Source organism: Lepeophtheirus salmonis, chromosome 1, assembly GCF_016086655.4.
Source record: "Lepeophtheirus salmonis chromosome 1, UVic_Lsal_1.4, whole genome shotgun sequence".
In the NCBI taxonomy this organism is placed as follows: domain Eukaryota; kingdom Metazoa; phylum Arthropoda; class Copepoda; order Siphonostomatoida; family Caligidae; genus Lepeophtheirus; species Lepeophtheirus salmonis.
In genome coordinates this window covers 3,977,849-4,005,818 of record NC_052131.2, presented here as the reverse complement: position 1 = coordinate 4,005,818, position 27,970 = coordinate 3,977,849, and the positions used below count along the sequence as shown (strand labels likewise).

The 27,970-nt window shown below is 29.7% G+C and overlaps 1 protein-coding gene and 1 long non-coding RNA gene across 3 annotated transcripts; one reads left to right on the top strand and one right to left on the bottom strand.

Moving 5' to 3' along the window:
* Positions 1-3,996: 3,996 nt before the first annotated feature.
* Positions 3,997-9,076, bottom strand: LOC121114152 (uncharacterized). Of its 2 annotated transcripts, XM_040708023.2 has the most exons (10): positions 9,001-9,076; positions 7,678-7,790; positions 7,165-7,188; positions 6,972-7,001; positions 5,431-5,448; positions 4,829-4,858; positions 4,699-4,725; positions 4,504-4,602; positions 4,345-4,446; positions 3,997-4,295 (listed from the first exon to the last, which is right to left on the bottom strand). In XM_040708023.2, exons 2-10 carry the CDS (start codon positions 7,733-7,735, stop codon positions 4,051-4,053), a joined length of 633 nt encoding a protein of 210 aa, XP_040563957.1. In that variant the 5' UTR covers positions 7,736-7,790; positions 9,001-9,076; the 3' UTR covers positions 3,997-4,050. The 2 variants fall into 2 exon arrangements, with proteins under 2 accessions (XP_040563957.1, XP_040563966.1); XM_040708032.2 differs by lacking the exons at positions 6,972-7,001; positions 7,165-7,188.
* A 5,233-nt stretch (positions 9,077-14,309) lies between these two features.
* On the top strand, positions 14,310-15,708 carry LOC121121119 (uncharacterized). Its single transcript, XR_005865354.2, has 4 exons — positions 14,310-14,477; positions 14,560-14,700; positions 14,767-14,819; positions 15,199-15,708. It is a non-coding gene; the product is annotated as an uncharacterized lncRNA (long non-coding RNA).
* Positions 15,709-27,970: the final 12,262 nt, after the last annotated feature.

Here is a 27,970-nt window from a genome sequence, read left to right as displayed (position 1 = left end):
CTCACCAGAATCATTCCTAAGACACACCAAAAAGTTTTAATTGATCTTACGCGACATCCGAACGTTGAGTGGCGATCAACTATCTAATAAGTCCGTATTACACTTTGCTTATGCTTGGAACGAATTTCATAAACAATCATCTGTATAAATTTTCTCCACTTTTAACAGCAATTCAAAGGATTTTATGGAAAGGAACACCGTCTCATTCATCGTTCTCGACATTGACGTAGTGAGGCAAAATTGCAATAGAAAGTTTTATTTTAGAAAAATGATAGAACCCAAAAAATTGGTATGATTGGCTTTATCAAAATAATATTTTTTCCATTCACGATGGAGGCAACAATTCCATGTTCAAATGTGGAAAAATTTTTTACCCACTCATGAAACCCGCAGAATTTAATATAATTCCCATTCCATGGCATTTTAGAATGTCTCTCGAATCAAATTTATGCAACAAGTTTTTAAAAGATTTGAACCTACAGATATCATGGACAAAGAGAATTAAGAGCTCAATTACGAAAATTAAGGATGGGAAAAGTTTCACTTTGCAATTTCAAATCTCCAGAGGATGTCTATTTTTTAACGCTCCTTGCAAAGATTTTGGTAAATTATTTAATACAGCAGTTCATGCTGTTGCTGACTACCCTGCTGTGTGCATTATGAGAGAATTTATTTCCATTAACATATCTGTACTAAGTTCATAACTCCTTTGCTATTACTCGGGTCCCATCAAATGTGATAATGCTTCAACAAAGACACGTGCCTTGGAGTTTGCTCTCTCCAGCTTTAAAAGTAGAATAGCTGGGATATTAATTGAATCCCAACCAGTCAGAAAGGAAAAACTGAGAGCTATTTTTATTGGAACCGCTGTAAGGTATTCAGCATTCACCATCCAAATTCCTGATCTGGATGTTCTATCGTGGATCTTATTCATTACTACCCTTCAAATTAGAATAACAATAGGAAGTTTCTACGTTCCCGGATACGTATCCATAGGCAGTTTAAAAAGTTCTGCGGCTAAAAAGTTCAATAGTTGTCTTTTATCTAATAACATCCATTATCTGTCCACCATGTTTATAGTAATCATATCTTTTGAGTTTAGGGATTTATTTATAAATTATATTGTTCATTTATATATTTTTTTGCGTATATAACTTCTCTAGACCAATAAAGAGAGATACAAATCAGGGCTCAGATCACTTTGAAAAGTATATAGAAGAAATTATTTTATGAAAATGTGGATGTTACAAACAATTCTGTTTATAAATTTATTATCACGAACTGGAGACAAGTTCTTGGATTTTTATGGGGGTACTATGAGAGTCACGGAGGTTGTAAAAGGAGAGGTACTGAGGTAATGCCAGAACCATCTTATTGATTGTACAAAATGTACGAAAGGTATTCTGACTCAATTACGAAAACAGAAACTTGAGAGAACATATTCTAATTATTCTACATCATCTATGTAATAAGAATATTGTCAAAAGGGTTGTGTGGAAATAATATGCCCTTTTACTTATGGGAAATTATATGAAGGAAAAGGTGGTTGTCTATACTTAACTGGTAGGTAGTACTTTTGATGTTCAAACCTTGCGATCCATGAAAACTAAAACAAATGTATATCGGCCTAATTTATAAGTCCTTTCTTTTGCTGAAGTAGCTGTAGATGTGAATGGTCTCCTTGGAGTAGAAGGAGTGGATATATAGTTAGGTAAGTTCAGGTGCTTTTCTTTCTCTGTTGACCCACAACAGAACCAGGGGGAACACATGCGATTGGCATTTTTAATCGATAATCTTAATTATTATGTATGTTTTTATACATAAAGTACAAATGAATGCCCCCTAAATTTTTATATAAATCACAATTTAGTCAACTGTTGAAGAGAAAAAGGATTATCGCACATTTTTGCTCTAGTGATACTACACACGTAGAGTAGAGTAAAATAAGAAAACCAAAGTGACAATTACTATAATATCGCCTTCCCTAATTGTATTATTTAGTATCCGTAGTACCCGGCATTGCTGAAAGTTATCAGGTGTCGACGAACATACAAATTTTGCTTTAATAATCTAAAAGCTAACTCCTCAACAATTACTTGCTGTTACTTTCCCTTTTCATGAGCTTACTCCCACGTAGCTACTCCCCCAATACTGAAACGTTGCCTCCTCAAGAATTTAAAAATTACAAAATCACTTCATAAAAAAAAGATTTGATGAGGCAAGGAATACTTTAGCTAATCAAAGCTTTCTCTAAAGACACATACATACATATTCTTAATTGTATATATTGTACTTCCCTTTTTTCTTTTTTAATTTGAGATGAACTAATTGCCAGCGAGATTTAATTCATTTTATAGAGTGCTCCATGTGCATTAAACTCCCCTGTTTTTTTCTTTATACTGTATTGTCTTGTGATGTACATCTGTAAGAACTATCCACTGTGTACCTTGTGGCAATTACTCATACATACATGCAGATAATCTTTGATTAATTAATAAGATATCAGCTTAAAAGAGTTGTGCCATTTTTTCCCACTTTGGGAGTTTTTCTTTGCCAATTTTTCCTATAATATATGAAAATATGTATAATGTAAATTGACTTCGTAGACAATTTATAGGTTAGTTGTAGTATCTTTAATACAACAATCTTTACTTATACGACTTAGAAACATATAACCTGCAATTTTTACGGCAACACTTTGGCCTTGCTTTTTTTTTGGCCAGGTCAATCCAACTCCATCTGATCAATTTAATCACTGAAATGAGACATGGACATTGGAACACGACTTTCGGGAGTGCAAAAGACTAGAGAAAGCGATGGGAGCCCTGGCAGAGGGTATTCTTCAAAATATAGGGAGAGCAGTAACAGAGCATAAACTACTGTACGGCTTTTTTCCTAAAAGCTAAAATGTGCCTTTGAGAATAGCATTCAAAGCAGTGCAAAGTTCCAGACGAAGAATGCAAAGAGGACATCCCTGGGATGCCATATATCAAGGAAAGTGGTACAAGTCGTAATAAGGGTATTTAATTTTAAAGAAATCCTTAGGCAGAGAAAGTATTAAGTACACTGTTTATTTATGTCTGATTGATATATATATTTATACTGTTATGGTCACAGCCTATTGAAAAAAAAGCAAACAAGAGAGACTCGTCTTTCAGCTGTTGACTACTATATAAATACTACTGCTCGTGAATTTTTTTAATTCATAGAAATAACATTAAATATCAGCTGACGGTTGACTCTCATTTTCTTTGCCAATTGAGTATTCAGTCATTATGTGGGTCGGTGATTAAGGTTTTATCATTTACCTATGAATTCATTGGAACAATTAAAAAAAAAGAGGGAACCTCAAGTCTATGAATTTTATTTATAATTATTTTATTACTCATCATGTGAGTTTTATCTGTTTTAACGACCATTGAATAGTTTATCGTGTGTGTTCATTAAATTTGCTTGCACACAGGCAGATTATAAAATTCGGAGAAGGAAAAAAGAAGAAGAGGGAAGAAGACAAAGGATTTTGACAATGATATGAAAGATGAGCATACAATAATTCAACTTGAATATTATTTCTACTTAAAATCTTATAATCTTCTTTAAAATAACCAAAAGAGTTTATAATTAATTTTAATTTCTTAATATTCTGGACAACACCGGACAAACGTACTCGATCCCCTTATAAAAAAAGGGTAATAATGTACATACCAACACTAACATGCAGCGAGAATAATTCTTAAGATTTTATGGTCTTCATTTTTTTTTATATATTCGGGAGAAAAATTCTTAATTAATTTTAACTCCTTAATGTCCCGTGCAAGGCCAGGAAAAGCTGGGCAAGACCTACTCTAGTATATAAATTAAATAAGCCACTAACTACACACACTAAGACAAACTTTGTTTCATTATTGTATATTACGTTTATTATCATATTAAATTTGTATATATATATATATATACAAACACATAATAGAAATATCAATATACAAATTATCACTATACAAATAATGACCAATAAGGTTCATATTTATTTATACAAGATATAAATAACCTCTAATCACGTTTACAAGACACGTATTCACATGTAACTGCACAACTAAACTTCATAAAATAATAGTAAGGGGTACTTTGATTGCAATATCCATATTTTTTGAATAGTCTGCATACACTATTGTACTTTAATCGATCTTGACATCTGCATTTATTACATGTTTTTGAACAGAAATATCCAACATTTTCATTGTAGCAGTATCGTACAAGCTTCTGACATAGTTCCTCCTTGAATACATCATTACATCCTATTTACAATTTATTAAAAAGATATTCATTTATAAAATATAAACTGACCTTCACAAAAGCCACAGAATCGTGAACATTTTTCGGAAGTCTCATATTCTAGACATCCAGCAGGCCACATAATACAATTTGCCGAGACATCATGACAATTTCCTTAGTAAAATAAGAAGCAATTTCATAAAGGATTATAACTGTTTGATTATAGTATACCACGACATCCACAACTTTTCCTACAATTAAAATAGTAATTTGGGTCCATGCATTTGAAGGCATCAGCTTTACAGTAAGATTTCTTATCATCGCATACGGCTAAAGTAAAAGTCAATTAGATCATAAGGATAAACTAATAATGAAGCTTAAAAGCGGCTTAAATTGAATAAAATTTTAAAAATATTAAAAACTTACTGCCTACAGGAGGAAGGGTTGGGGCCTCTGTTGGAGTGACAAAAAGAAAAAAAAATGAATAAATATTGATTTACAAAAAACACTTAGCATTAAATATAAGTATTAAGTATGAGACAAATTATAAACTTACCCTCTGATGGGCTTGGAGTGATTACGACAACTAGAAAAGGAGCGTACAAAAAAAATATGGGTTTTTTTATTCACTAAGTAAAATGAAATTTAAAAAAAAAATACATTCTGTCATAAAAGAATCGGAAATTGTTAATCTAAATTGCCTGCGCTGATAAAATTTAAAAAAATCTTTTTTTTTTTCAGGTCAACAACACTGTCATTCATTATTTGTTGAACAGTTTGATGGATTAGTCAGTCTACCTCACGTGTGCTCCACGATTTTTACAATGAATGAAATCTTTGAACAAAAAAATTGTATTACCATCTTAAGGGGTTATCATATTGCCTTAACACCTCTCACGAGTCAGTTCCAAAAGAGCTGAATTTTCTGCAAAAATAATTATGTGAGCAAGTCTTTCAGACATCCATTATCTTGCAAATTTCCGCCCCAACGTTTATGGAAAGCATCATAATTGGTGATGAGACGTGGTTACACGATTAGTTCATGTAAACAAGCCAACAATCATTAGAATGGAGGATGAAAAAATTCATTGTAAAAACCGTGAAGCACGAGTTGAGAATGTATTAAATTGAATAAAATATGAAAAATTAAAAACTTACCAGTTGGTCCATTGTCACCTAAATTAATAAAATATATATATAAAGAGCAATACTAAAAGTGAAGTTATATACATAAAATTATATATCGTTTCTTTAATTTGATTATTAATTGAGTTAAATTTGTTGATAAAATAAAGGACTTTTTGATGCTGGAGTTCATTATCCCAGAAGAAAATGTACTATTAACAAAATATCAAAATACAGTTATATACTACTTTTTAACCCTCATCTGCCCTGTGTTATATTATGCCTTTAAATAATTAATTTTTATTATTATTATTTTTTTATATTTAAAAAGGAAAGGGTAATGTTTCAAAATCAATCGTTCTTGGATTTATGAGCCATGAAATATAGGTTAGACTGATCAAAAACGTATATGTTTATCTATATAAACATAAATGAAATAAAATAATTTTACAATAATCTATTCATTCATTCTCTAATTAAAAGAGTAATTAGTCACAATATTAATATATTTACGAAATTGATATAGGCATTTTATTCCATAATGAAGACCATTATATAGGTATGAAGAGTATACAGATTTAAAATTGTGTGCACAAAAAATATGTTAATGTCTAGTACTGTAGTTTTGCCATCATTCACGTATAAAAAAAATGGATTCATTAAGTTAATTGACCTATTTACCGTTACATTTTGTATACTTAATTATGTAAAAGAAAGTCTACAAACGAAAAGACCATCCAGGGCCTTGATGCTATTGGTCAAACGCTTTGACACCACTTTTTTCATAGAGTGAGCAGAGTTTATTCTTAGATTGTGTCCCAAAAATAACTTAATATGGGTCAAATGATCTTCCTTACTAGTTTGGGAAACTTCATTGACCTTCCTATCAATTATGTCTTACATTTAAAAAAATTGTAATTAAAAATCAAGAGATTAACTGCTGTTGATTTTTTGCCAAAAAACGTAATTTTTTGAGAATAAATATAAAAGTTGAAATTATTTTTAGAATAAATATAAAAGTTTGAAATTTTTTGGAAATAAGTATAAAAGTTTGAAATTTTTTTGAGAATGGCCATTAATGTTTGATATTTTTTTTTGTATATATCTTAAAATAGAAATTCAAAAAGCTCCCCAAATAGAATCCTACGGACGCCTCTGTCACTGAACCTAAAAATGTTTTGTGATGGTAAGAGGGTAACGAGGTTTTTCTTTTATTTAAAGTAGTCTTTTTCTAGTTAAAAAAATCGTTATATTAAGGGCGGCATGGCCTTAAAGGGCAAAAAACGGTTACCAGAACAGTTTCCAGAGTCTTAGAAACATACATGAAAATTTTCAGCAAAATCCATCCTCTGGTTTAGCGTGATTCTATAAAAAAATACCTACACACAGACATAATATATAGTTCAGGATATTTTTACTGAAATTTTTGTTCGTTATTCAAACATAAAACACATTTTTCTGAATAAAAATGTAAATAAAAACTGTAAAGATAAGTCTGTAAAACTTGTAAAACACAAAACTATGTGCTAGTTATGAAAAATAACTCACACTGGACATAACGATTAATAACTTACCCCTTCCTGGTATTATTTTTGTTTGAAAACCTAAAAAATAAGAAATGATTAATTATATTGTCATTTTAGTTACTAAAATAAAGTTATTTAAAGATATTTACTGTTCATTTAAATTAATTATTTATTGAGTAAAAAAGCGTCTTAAATTGAATACAATTTTAAAAATATTAAAAACATAAGATTAATAACTTACCCCTTCCTGTTTTTGTTTCAGAACCTAAAAAACAAGAAATGAATAATTATATGGTCATTTTAGTTACAAAGTTAAAGTTATTTAAAGATATTTATTTTTATTTCAATAAGTTATTTATTGAGTTATCATTATAGTAGATGAATTATTACAAAGATTTCTAGACCCAGAGGTAAAGCAGTGAATATGAATTTATCATAGTAAATTTGTAATTACAGATTTACACTAAAAGTAGGTATGAGACATAAAAAAAAAAAAAATATTCATAAAAAGTATGAAAATTTACTATTAACAAAATATCAAAATAAAGTTTTTAAACTCAATTTTAAGAGAGCTTCTGATAGCTTTAAATTAAATGTACTTATGAGATCATTAATAAATGGCCTTATTTAGTATAGAAACGAAAAAAAATGTAAAAATTAATAAGATCTTCTAAAATGAATTTACATTTAATTTATTTTGAATTATACATAATCATGTAAAATTAGTTGTGCTAGTAGATAGTTAAATACATACCCAAACTTTGGATTTCCACACACTTGAAGACAAATAATAGCAAAATAGTCAATCTCATATTTCAGTCTGTAGAACTTTGTAAATTGGATTTATATAATAATTGTTTTGAAACACTAAGAAAAAAAAGGAATACATTGATTTGTTTTAATGATATTTTTGAATTAAATTCTTTTTATTGTCTAACTAATTAGTTTTATTACAAATGTTTAACCCTTCGTTATTGAACTGGGATTTTCTGTAATACAAATTTTTTATTATTGAGTTAATCACTTTAAATAAAGTTTATTGTGGGAAATTTGTAGTATGCTCCTGAAACATACTTCACTATAAATGCAACTTTTTTTTGTTGCAATAATGTATTTTCTTAGAATTATTAAATTGTGTAAATTTTGCAATTTTTAATAAATGTTTGGTGAATTGAATTTGTTCGATTTTTAGAACTTCTTTTAATTTTTCGTTTTTTTTAAATTTATAAAGTATTGCTACTAAAATGATATCACATATTGTTCTAAGTGTTGGACTTCACTTTATTTTAAATAATTAATATTTCATAAAAGTTTTTATCACAAATATAATTAACAAGTTTTAACCATAAGAATAACCTTTTTCTTTTTTTGTTGTTATTGGTATTAATATTTATTAATTAAATAGAGACTATATAAACTGTTGTAATATTAAGTTATTAGTAAAAAGTTGAGAGGGTTTTTCTCTACATATATGTCTTTAGTAAGGTATATCTCACAATTGATTATAATTTGACTAAAAAAAACTTAAAGGATAATTGCACAATTAAAAAAATGTTCATTTACAGTTTTGTGTAGCCAGTTGTGTGTTACAAAGTTCCAAAATGGAAGTAAAAAAAGAGAAAACTCGATATATTTTTAAGAATCGTAACGTATAAAGTGAAAAAGCAGAGCAGGGGGGTGAATTTTTTTTTTATCAATTAATACTAAGACTATTTTTTTCTTTCTTTCTAATAAAGTAAAAAATGTACAATGACTAATGACGCATACAGTATTTATATATATACCCCTTGTAGATCATCTTCTTGTTGAGGATCTACGTGAGAGAATCAAATCAATTCTAGAGTCTTTTTAATGACAATTTTCAAAACTAAAGATGAGACTTTCAAAATGGCAGGACTAACTACTGAAGGGATGATGGACATTTATGCAGGGACTAGGATCGGTTCAAAAATCCTCTATATTTTGACCGAAGAAAATTGTATATAAAATTAATAAACTAGTAACTCTTAGTTAAATGAAAAAATAACAGTCAATAACATAAAATTAATGAAACATTAGGGAAAAAATAATTCCTTACCTGTAATGTGAAGCGTTACTAATATTTGTGTACGTAGGGTTAACGAATATAGTACGAGTGGAAACTCAAGTATTTTAGATAGTTATATATATATAGCAAAAAACATCTGTTTTTCAAACAGTAAATACATCCTATTTTATAGATCAGAATATAAAAATAAATAAAGACCTTTTTCTTATTACTAGAAAAGTGTTGTTTTTTTTAATTTGATGTTTAAAATTGAATTTTTCAAAGATAATTTTCCCAATTATATTTAATTTTCTTTGAATAGCTATGCATTTTAGGAACTATTCTCCAAATAATTTAATATTTAAAAAATTTATGATCCGAAATTCATATTTGAAATTTTTTTACGATTTTTTTATCAGTTGTTGATTTTAAAAAATCTAAAAAAAATTTTAATTGTGAACAGCTGTAAATTTTTTTTAAATAAAAAAATTTTTTTTAAATTATTTTTTTTTTTTTCAAAAAATTAAATTTATAAAAAAATCAACTTCCGAATATTTACATATATATGTATATTCCTGCAGACACCCCTCTAGATGTCTACTAGGGATTCTTTTTTCCATGAGTGGGATCTTGGCAAACTAGTTTTAAATTACATGATCCCAGAACATTTATTTAATTTACGTATCTTGTTTTATTCATTATTTAAGAGTAAATAATAAATTTAAAATGAGTCCTACCCACAATAAATTTTCAATTCTCATGTTTTTCAATTATATCAAGTAATAGTAATATAGTTGTTTTTAGGGCCTGCATGTCCAGCTTTTTAGAATTTAGTAACCCGATCCAACCCCTCAAAAAAAAATTAAAAAGTATGAAAAAGCTCATTGTGTAAAACCTAGATAATTCCCGAGAAAACGAGATCCCAGTATCCCAAGGGATAATCCATTATATATACTATGTTACATATTATGTAGTAACATTTTAAATTCTTGGAGTCTATTTTGAAGTAGGTTAAAATTTGACTTCTCCGATATTTATGCATATGTGAGGCGACAGGTATTCCAATTATTTAAAAGTAGTTAATATTCCAGATAAAATATGTAAGCTGTATTATAAGCTTGTAGGTTTGACCGAGTTAAAGAAACAAGTGTTGATTGTCTTTTGTTTGTAAAAGGTTAGAAAAACTTGTCCAACTGTCAATTTTTATACACATTTCTACATTCCTTATAGGTACTTTGCCAATGGATGGTTACATCTGTTAAAAAAAATATTTTACCTAGAAAATGAGAATAATAATATTTTTTTAAGAAATAAATAACTCAATTTTACTTTCAATCTAGAAATAATAGCACAATAAGATAAAAAGATATGTTGTATATAATCTATAATAATAATTTAAACATAGTTTGTTGAACGTATTCTAATGAAATTAACAAAAGAAACCTACTAGCTACACTATTAAAATATCGACTAACCATCGAATATTTGATTTAATATTACAACATACGTTAAAAATGTTTTTTTGATCAAGTTAGAAAAGGAAGTCCATCACAATGAGAGGTCAAGGAAAAGGTAGTAAAGCCAAGGGAAAGTCAAGGTCTTGTTCATCTAGAGCCGGTCTCCAATTCTCTGTTAAACGTATTCATCGATTGCTTCGTAAAGACAGTACCACAGATCGAGTGGGCGCAGGAGCCTTTGTGTACTTGGTTGTTGTACAAGAGTACTTAACTGCTGAGATATTGGAAATGGTGGAAAATACTGCACGTGATAACAAGAAGACCAGGACGTAGAGTTTGGCTGGTGTAACCCTCGCTTAAGATGGCCTTTAGCCCAATATTGGGGCTGTCCTTTTTCAAAAAAGTATGAGTCCTCCTAGGTGAAATGATCCTCTCAGAATATTTAAACTCATTAACGACTCCTCAATGAGTTTCCTTCGTCTTTTTCTTCATGCGACAAGTTCATACTATCTTCTTTCCAGTTTTATCTAACTTATCACCTTCAATATTACTCCCATAAATCGAGTTTTTCCCAATCCGTGAACCCTGCTGCTCCTCGATTGACCCCGCAGTGTCCATCCTTAGAGTAAAAGTATCACTTTCCTTTCGATGTAGCCAGAAGGTAAACCACTAGAATTTATTTTAAACATTCTAAAAAAAGAAGAGCACAAACGTCTAACCTCACTTCTTCTACTCCAATATCATATTGTATATAGTTTTATGCCCTTATCTATAATAAACCTCTCCATATTACAATAATAATAATAATAAAAAAAATAATTCCTACCAAAAAGCCACAGATGGTTCAGGATCCATACCTTATATTATAGAAAAATGTTCAATGTATAATTTAAAAAAAGATCTATTTAAAAAATATGGATCTTCAAGGATCCCTTTTTGTATGGGATCCTTGGACACATTTCCCCATCCCAACAATCTATCTGCGACCAAAAATGCACTTGTAACTTCGACTGTCACAAAAGTTGGAAACAATGGGTTCAAATGGTGTGTCTGGGGCATTCGAAAGTATTGGTGGACATCTAGTATATGAAGGAGCAATATAGTTGCATGAGTTACATACGTCCCTCGTACGCCTAATTTCGTTTGTAATTCCTGACCAAAACACAACTGATGAGGCATGGTATATAATTGCTGATGTTCCCTGATGAGCTGCGTGCAATATCTTAAATAATTCCTTGTGAAGTGGTTCTGGTAGGATCACTTTGTTCTGGTATATAATCACGCCACGCATGTAACACAGATACTTCCAAATAGGTTTCAACTCCTATATCTCCTCGGAGATATCGTTTTTCAGAACTCCATTCTCCATCACGATCAACTGTGTCTAAAAAAACGTTGTTCTATCTCGTTATTTACAAAAAAATTCCAGGTGATTCTTCCCAGCTTAGCTTTATAACTTATCAACACCACAGTTACATCATCTTTGCCTTCCATTGGATTTCTTGACATTATGTCAGCAACTGAATTTGTAATAGAAAGCATTTGAAAAATATCAAACGTACACATGAAAATTCGCTGTTTAAGTCTAAACAAGTTCACATTTGGAATTTCATGATTTCATTAAGGATGACTTAAAATACAAAAAGAGTTTTAACTATAGTTTAAAACAGGGCTGCCATTACATTTTTCAACATAGCCCTAGATTTATATAGAATAAATCCAAGATTTAAAAAATTATATCCAATCCTGCAAGAATATAAATATGATGATTTATTTTCTTATTTTTATTCATGAAATTTCTGTAAATTTTGTAAATACTAGGATTTTGGGATACTTGAGGATCTAGTAACCTTAGCTATGCAATTATCACATTTTTATGAAAATTATTTGATTACATAGCTCTACTAAGAACTTTAAACAATCATATTTAAATTTCCTATCAGTAATTTCATCAAATGTGGTTATGCCTTTCCTCTAAGATAAAGTTCATAAATATTTTATGGTTGCTTTGATTATTTGGATCGATTTCTTACAGTTCTACGTTAGGTTCTTTCAAAGATTTTTTAAGTGTATTATTATAGTATGATACAATGACATTTGATTATGTCACTACGTTTCTAATAAATAATAATGGTCTTCAGTGATAGTTATCAAGGAATATGAATATTATAACTTTATATATTCATTCATTTCAATTTAGAATGAGAATACAGCTCCAACTTCATTAACTTGTTAAACAAATATTAATGTAAATTCCTTTGTCAATGTTGCGTTTACATCGATTAATTAATTTAATGAATAAATGTAAATACATATTTTATGACGATGAAAAGGCTTTAAAAAAAAATTTCGATACTCATGGAATTCTCTAATTTGGTTAATTTAGGTACGTATAATAATAGCCAACTCTATGTCAAGGTTTCAGCTCTCACGGATTTCAGGTGCCTTATATTTCTCATAACTACATATATTGAATTGCAAAAGTTTGACATTTGTGAAACTGTTGTGTCTATTTAACTCAGGTTTACCTTTCAATTATAGAGAACTACAATCTTTTTTATTTCTTTTGATCATGGTGGGGATTAGTCCACTCCTGGTGATCATAAACACACTAATATTTTTTCAAAGGCCCTTAAAAAGTTTGTTGTATGAATAAAATATATATCATCAAATTAGTAATTTCAATCGTTATTTTCGGCTTATGGATGTTTAAAAAATGTGTAACTTTCAAATATTTTAGATCTTATTTCATGGGGGAAAAATCAATAAAAAATCATAAGAGTTACATATATCAATTTGTGATAAAATAAATATGTTTACATAAGATTATCACAGTATGAATATGATATATTATTTTAATGTTGATACACTTCTCAATTTGTCAATAAACCAGGCGATAGCTAAAACAGTATTGCCTCAAATATTCTCCTCAAACATGTATCTAATTGCCCTACTCATATCAGGGTACCAGAAATTCAAGACTGGGCCAACCTTCATCTTATTCAATTTACTAAAATTTATTATATAACAATGAAATTTATTAGCTGGCTTGAGGACAAAATCTTTTTGAAGATCTGCTACCATTTCAAAATCATTTAAAACGACGACATTTGATTGTAGGTTTTCTGAAACAACTATATCTGCCGGTAGTATTATGTCATTGGAGTATAAAAGGTTTCAGCCAATTTATAATTAAATGTGAGGGATCAGCTAGAAAATAAAGTTAATCCCTTGGATTTGCTGAGTTATTGATTTTATTGATACAATTAGATTTTTTTTCAACAGTTTATACCAAACCAATTCCGCATAGCTACATTTTGTGATCTCATATCTGTTGAAACGCTGATAACATTAATTCCAGTTACATGGGACATTTTAAGTATATCAGTTATCTTTGGACCGTATTGGACCATCATAAGAATTTTGCTTATAGTAATATGCTACAAGTTGTTTAAGCCGAACTGTGGACACTCCCGAGCGAATAAAAACTATTCCTTAAGTAGAATCTCCTTTTGTATTAGGAAAGGTTGATTTATCTATTATGGAGCCACTCTTACCATCATAATCTAGCAAACTTTAACCGAGCACTTGTATAACGTAAAAGAAGCTTTCCTGTCAATTTCAGATATACTTCTTATTTTAATCTTATACATTTCCATAACTTCATTTAAAAGTCTATTATTGAACTTGAAAAATTCAGTTCTTATACAAGAAAGAGGTAAGTTTTTTCTTAATAACTCATAACCCGATTTACCATAAGTCATTCGTAGTTTCAATGAGTCTTTGATAGATTCATTCGTAAAACTTTCAATTTGTTTAATTTTTAAAGACAACTATTTTTTTACTCATAATTTCAATGTTTTATTTCTTTTATGTATAAATGACATTCATGGCGGCAGAGGCTTTAAACTTCAACTTCTTGCATATTAAAATTAAATGGAATGGAATTTAAAGTTGATGATATTGGTTGAGGGCCATACATTTCCATTTGAACACTTGTCACTTGGTCTTCAGAATTAGAGGATGACAAGTCAAAATTCTACTATGCTGGATTGACAATTCTTACGATAGGTATGTTCCAGTGGTAAGAGAACGTTTATCGTTGAAATTACATCACATCTTATTATTATTGTTTTTTTTTTTTTGCCCTCAGCAATGTATTAGGGCAAAACATTTTGCCTTCAACGTTATTTTCACTTATCAGTTAGGTAGGAGCTGGTTTCCAATTAGAGGAACATTTGAGGTTAGATAACCATTATCGTCTTCTAGTTAGTTCACATGCGCTATTGGAAAAGTAAAGTCTTAAGACCAGTATATTTCCATGATTTCTTATTTATTTATTTTTTGTATTTGGATACAGTTTTGCTCATTCATCTGACCACAGAATATGCACCCAGGATGAAAAAAATGAATGTAAGTTGAACAAAAAAAATCTATAATGAGAAAAGGGGAACAAACTATTTGAATTTTTAAAATATATCAAAAATTAGTTTAAAATAATTAAAGTAAATATCCTTTTAATGATAGCTCAATAGGATTCATATTTAGTTTGTAAAATCAATTGACAGAATTTGGAAAAATTGTACTTGGTCAATTTGTTATCTTTTACCTAAAATGAAACTATTATAAAATTAAATGCTCGTAATTATGAAAGAATAAAGTAAGTGGAATTGAATAAATGATAATTTATGTTATATTTGAATGAGATTAACAAAGGAAGTCTATAGTTACATAGTTATAGTTATAGAAGGTACATGTTCATTAATTTTTTCCCCTTTCAATCCCAATGCAGGTGAAAGATTGGCGTGCTATTAATGCAGTAGTGTATTTTATAGACAAAGGTGGAAATCCAGTGTGGCATAGGCATATTAAACCAAAAATCAACATGGTAATCCTAACAATTTTAAGCAAGTTATGGAGGAGAATAGAGATCATGACGTTTCATTACCTCAGCTACACTCAGCTGTGACAAGGGAGAAAGGAGAAAAGGATATAAACAAGGACATTTACTAGAATTACTCCAATGTCGACCCCCAATCCTACTCTGAGTCCAACAAGGACTTACAATTATAACTCCGCAACAAATCCTCAGAGTTACGCTCGTCTTTTATGAGGCCACACGAACGTACAAACAGGTTCTGAATAAAATTGAATCTATTTAGGAAAATATGGTCACTACTCAGGAATTAAATAATAATGACTACTCCTAAGATAAATAACATTCATTCCGTATACTACCAATTACAAATGAACCGGCCATCTAAAAAACAATCCGGATTTACATGAATGTTTATACATAAAGGAGGGAGTCAATATATTTATAGAACAGTAAATGTTTTTTAGTTTATTTCATTCTTCAGATCACTGAATGGAATCAATATGAAAAAAATGAAAAGCTCACAAAGATGACTGACCACACCGTTAGAAAAAGAAACGTCACTCCTAATATCGGGCCTCTCTTCGTAGGAAGATGATGATTTCTTAAATTTTTATGATTTAGAAGAAATGAAAAAGACTATTTTTTACTGTGCAGAGAATATTTATTTTTCGTTCACTTTTATTGAGGAGCAAATGTTTCAAATGCAAAAACCGTTGTTGAGCTCCCTGAAGAAATAGATAATTCTAATTTTTTTACATTTGTAAATGATTGGGGAGGACTGATTTATTCATCAGATCTAGTATTTTTGACTACTCTTACTTTTGTAAAATTAAAAGAAGAGATATTTCGAGAAGTAGACACTAAATCCTTATTTCTTTTCTTTTCAAAATCCACGGGATATATTTATAAGGTGTTTCTCTCATGAGATTGAAGAATCTGACGGTTTACAATGTTTACTTTCCAAATTTTGTGAAGGTCTTCTTTTTTTAATATATTTATTGAATAAAACTTTTAATTACATGGCCAAAAACTTTGTATTTTCTGTGGATGACAATGTACATGAGAAAAGGAAATACGGAGCAGAAAACGATCCAGCCACCATAAGGCGAATAACAAAATTATCTGAATAAACTTTTGAATAAATAGTTGGTGCCTTATATTTCACTTTTATTGTTAAAATATATGATCAATAAATATTTCAGTATACTATATGTAGTTGTTTGATTGATAGTTTCAGTTCCATTATAGTTATTTCGTGAGATATAAGTCTAATGACCTCACTTTCCTGACTCAGGGTTGATTTATTCATTTACATGCATATTTAAGTCTCTTTTAAAATGCACAGCGAGTAGAAGCGATAGCGATGTTTTTCATTACTTAATACACATACATCCTTAGAAGACCAAAGCACATTTATCAGAACACTCCTTCATGCGAATATGAAATATACTATGTTGTAGTGGAATCACCTTTTTCCGAACTTAAGTTCGTCTAAGGATTCCGGGATTACTCTAAAGTTATTATGCTATCTTGTCCGAGTTGAGTGTGATTGATAAGACTCAGAGTAGAAGTAGAGTTTGACACCATCACTATTTATAGCGTATATATCTCCTTAAAAGAGTTGTGCTAATTTTACCACTTATTTACTCACTAATCATTTTTCTTTGGTATTTTTCCCTGTCACTATTTTTTTTTTTTTTCTAGGAGCGGCTGTGATTCGAACTTACACATATTCGAGTACAAGAAAATAATTTGTTTCGAGAAAGTTACCCACTGAGCTAGATTGTTCTATCATTTATTTGTTGGTTTATTATGAGTACTTTTTGTACAGTAATCCCCCTCTCTGCCCATGACTCATTTGGTGGAAGTTTAGACTCTAGTTTTACCATGACTATTTGTAATTCGACTTGTCAACGTATTGAAAAACTAGAGATTCAAAAAGAAATGGGATATTAAAATAATTAGAGCCTTCACTTATACCTGTGACCTTTGGTTTCAAAGTATTACAACAAAAATAATTCAAGTCATGAAATATCTGTTTCTTTTATAAATATATTAAAGGAAAATAATTATGTATCTGTAATTTCTTTTAAATTAAAATTTTGTCAAATGTTGTTTTTAGCTGTGTTACCACTTCAAACTATTATATTATTCCTATAAAAAATATAGAATATCAGAAACCAAACAAATATATGATGAGACCCAGTTCTTTTTTTAGTTTTTTTCTTAATTTAATTTTAGGCGGAGGTTTTGTGCTCTACAGAGTGTCCATTGTAGTTTTTCTTATACAATATATTAACTTTTCCAACTTCAAGACTTTAATCAAGACTTGAGACTTGAAAATTTGGCGACTTGGCCCTTTTATGGAGCGAAATTCACTTATATTGTAGTGAATTTATCTCCTATTGAGAATTATTGCCCTAAAACTATTTGTATATGACATTAAATTGCATTAATATTGTTCAATCTACAGACTTCTACTAATGATGTCATATGTATAGTATTTGAAATTATTTCTAAGATATCATAGTGTAGGGACTTTTGGCATTAAACACTTAAATTAAGCTTAACAGCAAACTTGTAAATTCTGTTTTCTAAAATATATGCAAACACAAAATTACAGAAACATAAAATTGGTTGTTTTTTTTGGGGGGAAATAATAATTTATTAAAGTAATAATTATTCAACCATAATTTGTAATTACCACTATTTATTATAGGGGATTTATACAAAGCTAGGATTATGTTTTTTTTGTAAAATTTAAACATGTGGACTGGTTCTTTCTTTTCTAGATGTAAGAATATGAATAGATTATTACTGACACTACGTCACTTCCATTCAACCCCTAAAAAAATACTTTTCAAGGACATTTAGCCAGCCCCTACTAAAATGGATATGTTAAGAATATAAAACATTATTTACCCTTAGTAACAGTTTCAATGATACAATAAGCATCAGAGGAAAAATAAATGCTTTTTACCATCATATTTTACTAGTTGTAGTATCTGGTATTGCTAGGAGTATTAGACGTCGATGAACCGACGCACTGTGATTTAATATTATAGAAGATAACTCCGTAAAAATCTTTAGACTTACTTAACATTTTTCATGAGCGTACTCCCAGATAGATACTCAATACTCAGATGTTACTTTAAGAAGGATGAAATACTAAAAATAACAGGTTATGAAAATTAAGAAAAAACAGAAACATTCTTCAGATCGCTAAGAACAAAAAAGGAGCTACAAAAAGGGCATTGTGTTTAATACCCTAAACATATATACTCCCATTTCTCTTCTTTTTTATTTCAATGCACCAAAAGTTAAGTTCTGTATGTTTGTTGTTATAAATGAGAACCTTCTCAGATGGTTTTTAGAATTTTTCATGAAAAATTTCAAAAAATAAATTTTTTTGCTCTACACCATAATTTGATGGAAGGATTATTAAAAAGTCATCTTTAATGTCATGGCAATAACAACATCCATTCCCATGTTTTTTCATCATATTTATTTTCACACCAAACCCCTGCAGATGCTCCTGTATTGGTATGATGTAAAAGTTCTTCTTTAAGGTATGGAAATAACATCCACTCCTATTACTCTCAAAATTTTCTAGATTACCCCATTTGGGCAATTTGATCAAATAAAATTTCACATTTAGTGATGTTAAAGTTAATCACATCCTGTAATTTTAAACTAATTTACGTGTAATATTCATTCTCAGAACGGTTATTGCTAGAATGCATTTATTACCTGAAACCAATGGTTTGACAAAACTATTGATTTTATTATTCAAGCAAACAAATAAAAAAAATAAAAATAAGTTATCAACTTAATAACTAAGCAATTTATTCAGAATAATTTGAAGATTTAAGTTACTTTATACTCATTATTCGTACGTTTTAATTTGTCCACATAGTATTTTTTCTTACACATAATGGTTTTTTTAGAAGAGTAATACTTATACATCATCCTCAATCTTCAAATTATACAACCTGAATTGTTTATTTGTTAAAGCTACTAATGGCTTAGCTAAACCATAGGTAATGGTTGATAAATAGATGATAATAGTACCATTTATGAGAACAAATACAAAATTAAATTAAAAGCGTGAATCCCTTTCCTTGAGCGAGAACGGTATTCTATATTTTGTACAATCCATAAGATGGTTCTGGCATTACCTCAGTACCTCTCCTTTTACAACCTCCGTGACTCTCATAGTACCCCCATAAAAATCCAAGAACTTGTCTCTAGTTCGTGATAATAAATTTATAAACAGAATTGTTTGTAACATCCACATATTCATAAAATAATTTCTTCTATATACTTTTCAGAGTGATCTGAGCCCTGATTTGTATCTCTCTCTATTGGTCTAGAGAAGTTACATACGCAAAAAAATATATAAATGAACAATATAATTTATAAATAAATCCCTAAACTCAAAAGATATGATTACTATAAACATGGTGGACAGATAATGGATGTTATTAGATAAAAGACAACTATTGAACTTTTTAGCCGCAGAACTTTTTAAACTGCCTATGGATACGTATCCGGGAACGTAGAAACTTCCTATTGTTATTCTAATTTGAAGGGTAGTAATGAATAAGATCCACGATAGAACATCCAGATCAGGAATTTGGATGGTGAATGCTGAATACCTTACAGCGGTTCCAATAAAAATAGCTCTCAGTTTTTCCTTTCTGACTGGTTGGGATTCAATTAATATCCCAGCTATTCTACTTTTAAAGCTCGAGAGAGCAAACTCCAAGGCACGTGTCTTTGTTGGAGCATTATCACATTTGATGGGACCCGAGTAATAGCAAAGGAGTTACGAACTTAGTACAGATATGTTAATGGAAATAAATTCTCTCATAATGCACACAGCAGGGCTGTCAGCAACAGCATGAACTGCTGTATTAAATAATTTCCCAAAGTCTTTGCAAGGAGCGTTAAAAAATAGACATCCTCTAGAGATTAGAAATTGCAGAGTGAAACTTTTCCCATCCTTAATTTTCGCAATTGAGCTCTTAATTCTCTTTTTCCATGATATCTGCATGTTCAAAAAACGATGTCAAATTATGTAAATAAGAATAATTTCCAATTGCAGCCTTCATTTGTATTTTTAGGTATAAAATGTGTTTAGTGTAATTCTTCCATAGTAACAGACCTGAATCATTCTCTCTAAGTTTTTCCTTTCAATACAAAATAGCTCCAACTCTTAGGTTCCCCACCTCTGTTTATCCTATACATCTTGCGACCAACGCTATTGAGGTTTTACAATGTATTTTGGCTTTAAAAATGTTAAGTGTAACCAATTTTCTTTTCAATACAGATATACAACTCTACTAGAAAACACTTATCTTTTATACCGTGTTTTATTAAATATTAAGTATTACAGTCATCAGTGTTTGACTATGCAAATTAAAGTTAAATTGTGGAACCCTCAGACCTCATTTTGGACCTCGGTGCCACCTAGATAGGAGTTAGCCTTCTATTACTATGAAAACTTATTCCCCGTTAATGAGGTTATTTAGAAAATGCCCGACGACGCAAGGAGTCCAAGAAGCTTTTTGAGGATACCTTTCTTGCCAAGACCTCGCCTTAATAAAGTCAAACTTCAAGGTCCTGAAGGAGAGCATCACTCAGGTTGAGGAAATATTGCCTCTTGTCCATCATTTGGAAAGTTTTGTGAGAGCCTGACTTACCCAGGCTTAACTACAAACTAGAAGAGATTCTCAAGATGAACTCAGAATGTAAGAATATGAGTAATATTGGTTTTGTGGTCTCTGCTGAGAATGTGTCTGGTGGGAAGGAGAATCCCAATATCATAGTGAGCTTCAACTGCGTCCCAATTACATCATTATACAGTGAAAGAACCTTTAGCATTTTAAAAGGACATTATGACCAATAAGAGGTACAGGCTTAATGAGGCCTCCTTATGGGATCAGATGATTAGAAATCGATGAAAATTGCAATTTGGTTAATTTTTAAGGTGCAATTTTTTTTTCCCAATGGAATATTGGATTCGTAGATTTTATAAAATATTTCTAAATTTGTCTGAAATGTGTTTGCATATTAATTTGACACATTGATGCTTAAAAGAATAATCTTTCCTTTTCTGAATAATTGTACATTTTTTTATTAATTATGTTTTCATTAAACATTAATTTTCACTTTTTTTCTAGAAGAAATGTCACAAAAAAAGTCAATTTTTGACATTAAATTAACCAGTTATGCAGGGTTATTTTTTCGAAGACATTATTCTTCATGACTCATTAGTTTTTTCAAGTACAAAAAACAACAAAACAAAAAAACTTAGTAGGTTTGCATTCCTCTATATAATTTCAAGAAATACTATTTTTTTTTATTTGCATAGTTAGTGAAAAAAGTTTTTTTGCAAATTTCAATTTGACAATTTTTTTGATGCATATATGTTGGCATGTTGTTTGAAGTTTATAACGCCATTTTTAAATGTTTTTAAATGATTATATATATATTATATTGGTTACATGCACCAAAGGCTATAAATAAAAAGAAGAAATAATATTTACCATTGTCAATGTGATTTCCCACTACCTCCATGGCCAGAGCAACGCCATTTTTTGTATAAAAACGAAAAGGATAAATAATTTAGTGAGGCCCTACATTATCAACAGTCTAACTCAAATCGAGTGTTCAATTCAAAATTATGCCTTCCAGGAAAAGGCAAATATCTCGTCAATTGTAAGGTCTAAGTATTCAATTTAATTTAGAAATGTTTTTGTGATTCTTGATGTTACTCAGAAACAACTTTTAATCATTTCCATTTATTTGATATATTTTTATTTAATTGTGAAACTCACTGCTTAAAAATTTAACCTTTCACCATTAGGGTAAGCACATTGATCTATATCATAATAAAACAAAAGAAGAAAAAAAAACTGATGGGAAATGCTTAAGCTTTTTTACTTAGTGATTCTTATTTTGACGAGAGGTTTTACCGGAAGGTACTGCTATGTCTCCTGTTTACTCTTCTTTCGACTGAGGCCTTATTCCATACAACAACTTAACGTTCGGCTACAATTGCATGTTTTTATTCTAATACATATCAACTCATATGTATTGTATATATTATACGAAGAAAAATTTCTTAGGAAATATCTTACTGTTAACGAAATTTTAGATTAACTCAGCGAAAGATATTCTGACTCAATGACGAAAACAGAAACTTGAGAGAACATATTTTAATTATTCTATATCATATATGGATTAAGACTATTGTCAAAACGGTTGTGTGGACATAATAAGCCCTTTCACTTATACCTTTTACCTTTTCTTTCTCTGTTGATCTGCAACAAAACCAGGGGGAACACATGCTTTTGGCATTTTTAATCGATAATCTTAATTATTATGTATGTTTTTATACATAAAGTACAAATGAATGCCCCCTAAATTTTAATATAAATCACAATTTAGTCAACTGTTGAAGAGAAAAAGGATTATCGCACATTTTTGCTCTAGTGTTACTACACACGTAGAGTCGAGTAAAATAAGAAAACCAAAGTGACAATTCCTATAATATCACCTTCCCTAATTGTATTATTTAGTATCCGTAGTATTTATTGCTGGAAGTTATCAGGTGTTGACGAACATACAAATTTTGCTTTAATAATCTAAAAGCTAACTCCTCAACAATTGCTTGTTGTTACTTTCCCTTTTTCATGAACTTACTCACACGTAGCTACTCCCTCAATACTGAGATGTTCCCTCCTCAAGAATTTAAAAATTACAAAACCACTTGATAAAAAAAATGATTTGATGAGGCAAGGAATACTTTAGCTAATCAAAGCTTTCTTTAAAGTAACATACATATTTTTAATTGTATATATTGTACTTCCCTTTTTTCTTTTTTAATTTGAGATGAACTAATTGCCAGCGAGATTTAATTCATTTTATAGAGTGCTCCATGTGCATTAAACTCCCCTGTTTTTTTCTTTATACTGTATTGTCTTGTGATGTACATCTGTAAGGACTATCCACTGTGTACCTTGTGGCAATTACTCATACATACATGCAGATAATCTTTGATTAATTAATAAGATATCCACTTAAAAGAATTGTGCCATTTTTTCCCACTTTGGGAGTTTTTCTTTGCCAATTTTTTCTATAATATAAGAAAATATGTATAATGTAAATTGACTTCATAGACAATTTATAGGTTAGTTGTAGTATCTTTAATTCAATCATCTTTACTTATACGACTTAGAAACATATCACCTGCAATTTTTACTGCAACACTGTGGCCTTGGCAATGCATTTTTTGGACAGGTCAATGCAACTCCGTCTGATCAATTTAAGGAACACAAAAAAAGTAAAAAAATAGAGTCTACTTCAACATTTAACATAGAAACTATGAATTTATTTTTGAAATGCTACGCATGTATAGATAAGACAAGATTAAAATTAATTTTTTATTTTGTAAATATAAAATAAATTACTTAAATTTGACAGTATTTATAATAATAAACTATCTCATCCTATAGTTTTTAAATCTTGGTTGGCCTGGTGACATTTGAATTGCTTAAGCCTTAAAAGGACAGCTAGTAAAAGGATTAAAGTGCATGTGAATAGTAAACTTCATTAAAACTTAGAGATCATAGATGATAAACTATATGCCATTTCAATGCTAGGAGTTAAGGAATAGTTTAAGGTGAGTCGGAATAATTATTTAAATATTTTTTATAACTAGTAAGATTTTTTGGCAATACTTTTATAGACAATATTACAATATCATCAATTCGATAAAATACAGAGTGTTCTATTTTAAAAAAAAGTTTATAAAAGAAAAAAAGTGGATATTTAAAATACAACACCTTGAAATATATTCAAATTTAATATTTAAAAGTATATATTTGAAAAAGTTTTGCAAAAAAAAAAAATTAATCTTCCTTTAAGATTAAAAAACCATAATTATGATATAAGCTCATATTGTAATTTGCAAATACAACTGATTTATATTTCGGTGGATTTATCGTCATTTAAAAATTGTCAGTCAAGTCCTTGTGTTGTTTCAAAAAGAAAAAATCTATAAAGGGATATGGATGCACTTGATAATTCTTATAAAAAGGTTTTTTTTTAATAACATAACAAAATATTTTAGTGCACTTACTGTCTAAAAAGGACTTTTTGTACAATATAGAATCAAAATAACTCATGCAAAAAACCAAATAAGTGTTCGTTACACGCTTGTTACTTTCCTTGAGTCTTTAAATCCGCAATTTATTACGAACGCGAATATTTTCTTATTCATATGATAGTTTGCAGCTCCTTCAATATAAATTTTGGATTTATCTTCATTATTATATGTAGTCATGGATTTTCTAGAATATTCATTTTTTTGGATCATTTGGATCGAGGATTTATGAAGAAGAAATAAAAAGGAGTATTGCATAATGTCAGGTGTTCGAAAGATTATATGTTATTAAAAGGAATGATTTAAAGGTTTCATAGGTTTTTTTTTGTAAGCATCATGTTCTAACTGTGTGGTGCAAAAGTTTAGAAGGAAAATCAGCTACAAGAATGCAAATTAAGACATTATTGCTTTTTACTAGCAAGTCTAATGTTTGAAATATTTTTCCAAAAATTTAATATTTGAAACGTTTTTTCAAATGATTTAATATTTGCAATGTTCTTTTAAAAAGTTTAATATTTGAAATTTAATTTAATTTTTAAAATATAATAAAAAAAAAATAATTTCTGGAAATAACCGTATTTTTCTGAAATTTTTCTCAAATAGTTTCAAGAACATATGAAACACATTTGATATAAATTTAAAAACAGATAATATCTTGAAAATTTTTACTTACTTAATGTTCATAAAAATGAGACATATAAAATAATTCTTCCGTACTACTTTCAGGTCTATCCAGGTCCATGCCATGGGAAGTCGAAAAAGGCTCACGTTCTTCCTCACACTTCATTTCATAAAATATAATATACCTAGGCAAAGCTTAGTTTTGATTGATGAAAGGAAAATACATTGGTAAATATATTTCTATGGACTACAAAAAAAAACCCCAAAAAAACCTTAGAGTTGTAATCACGTAATAAACTGAATAAAATATGCAATGTTTCATTAATTAATTTGAATAGCTCTTCTTTTATTGTCTATTATAGGGTATGCTACAGTTTTCAAACATAAATATAGTATAACGGGTACCCGCCGCAGAAAAAAATACCAGGATTCTTTTGATCAAATATTACCCGTGAAGTGTTTGTACACACCAGTATCCCTTTTTTACGGGAGAAAATGAGGGTATCTTTTCATTGTTGTTTCAGGTACGAGTCCACGGGTATTACCTGTTGACATCCCTACATCTGACCGAGGAATCTTCTTTTAATTCCATTTACAGAAAGTAAAATATCCTTCTCTAGGAACGACCGGGGCGCAAACCTAATCACATCGAGTTCAAAAGAATTAAATTTTCCTATGGAGTTGTCCATTGTGCTACACCGTTCCGTTTTATTTATTAAATGTTTAAATATGATAGGTTATGAAATATATGGACCACATTATTTATTTAATATATCAATGAATAACATTTTAACAACGTTCTAACGTAATATATTAACAAAATATTGAAATGAAATACATCATATGAAAAATCATTAATGATTTAATAATGTTTATTAAATATGCATAAGTCTAAATGTATATATATATATTTATTCCCCTTCACTTCTCTACTATAGCTATTTTTCTTTTGAAGGATAATATTTTCCTATTTTGTAGTGCTTTTTGTATCTCTATATATTTTTAAAACTTTATAAATACATTTACCTACATACCCTATGGTTGATTAAAATCTTTTATTTAATTTTACTCTGAATAGCTAATCAAATCAATAAAGAGATTGACAATGAGATACCTTAGACCTTTTTACATTGAATCGGAAGACACGAATAAAAAACACATTCGGCAATGTATATCATAAAATGGGAAAAAACCATTCAACTATTATTGTAAATTATCGCTTCAGTAGATTGGGTCTCTCAGTAATTTATTGTTATTATTATTTGAATCGGTTTACTCCAACAATGTAGCATTGGCTGCGTTTTTCGCATTGCAACATCGTTTCTTTTTACTAACATGTCGTGCATTAAAGGAAGACGCCAAACTTACTCTTTCTGCAAAAATAGCATTTAAATTTTGGATTATTTAATGAATTGCTGCCTAAGGTAACGTCTGTAATCAAACTCCTCAGTTTAAAAATAGATAAAAGATTGAAATCCAAGATAATAGAAGTTTCTCTCTTATTCATTTTTTCCGTTCTTTTACTTGTTTTTGACCATTATATCAATAGGTTTATTTTATTTCAAAATTATATATTTTTTTAGAAACTATTAGGAGGACCTTTAGTCACTCCGCTCCAAAGGAGACAGCATCGCCACTGAACAACTTGCATTTATCAAGAGCTTGTGCATGTATTATTTATTAAAAAATATTGTTTGTTTGCATAAAATACCACTTTGACCTCTCACTTAATAAATTTGTTCACAGGATGGTGTTCATTTTCGAGAGGCCTTTTTAGTTAATCTACACGTATAATTGTATAAGGATCCAAAAATGAAAGAGAGAAACAAAAAGATAAGGGCAGTGTGACCCTCCTCTCTCGACTAGAGTGTCAAAGTCGACTTTTTAGACATAATACTTGATAAGAAACGCCAATATTTACGAAATAGAGTCTTTTATTAATTTTAACCTTTTAACGTACTATACAATATATACAATTGAGCCTAACACTATTCATACTCTCAGAAAATGCCCTAGAAAACATATCGTATTGGATCTATGAACTCATTTAAAATAGTCATTAAAAAGCTACTCTTAACAAAAAAAAAAAAAAAAAAAAACCCCATTTGTCGGAGTAAATAAACACAATAACATTTTGTCGTTTCATAACTATTCATATCTAAAGAGCAAAATGACTTAATACTTTTTTGACATGGCCTCTGACTTTCTTCAAATATTGAATACGCTTGGAATAAGTCCTTAACAAATTGTGGCCAACACTGGGATCGATTTTGGTCCACTCTTCTTTACAGAATCTCTAAAGGTCATCAAGGCCAGGATTGTCGGCTGGTCAGTCTATAAACCTAACCTTATCCCTATTGAACCTTTCTACAACTTTTTTGGATGTGTACTTTGGGTCATTGTCTTTCTGGAATCAACAATGTCTTCCAAACTTAAGCATCTTTGCTGATTGATGCAGATGTATTTACAGAATCTCGATGTAGTCTTCCATTTTGATGGAGCCATCAATTTTGTGAAGTTCTCCAGTTCCATTGGCAGCAAAACAAAGCCAAATAATCAAGCTTCCACAACCTTGTTTCACTTTCGGAATAGTGTTATTGAGGTTGAAGGCTTGACCCTTCCGTCCCCATATGTACCGATACTGGTTGAGGCCAAACAACTCCACCTTTGTCTCATCTGACCACAGCACAGGTCACCAGAAGTTGAGTGTATGATTTTTGTGGTCATTGAGATACTTCCCCCTGGCATTTATGGGCCTACTCTTGAAGAGTGAAGTCTTTCCTGGCACACAACCCCGGAATCCTTCTTGTTCAAAACCCTTTGGACCGTCCATCCAATGGGTTCCTGTTGCTTTCAACCCCTGTTGGATGGATTTGAGAGTTGTTGTTGGAT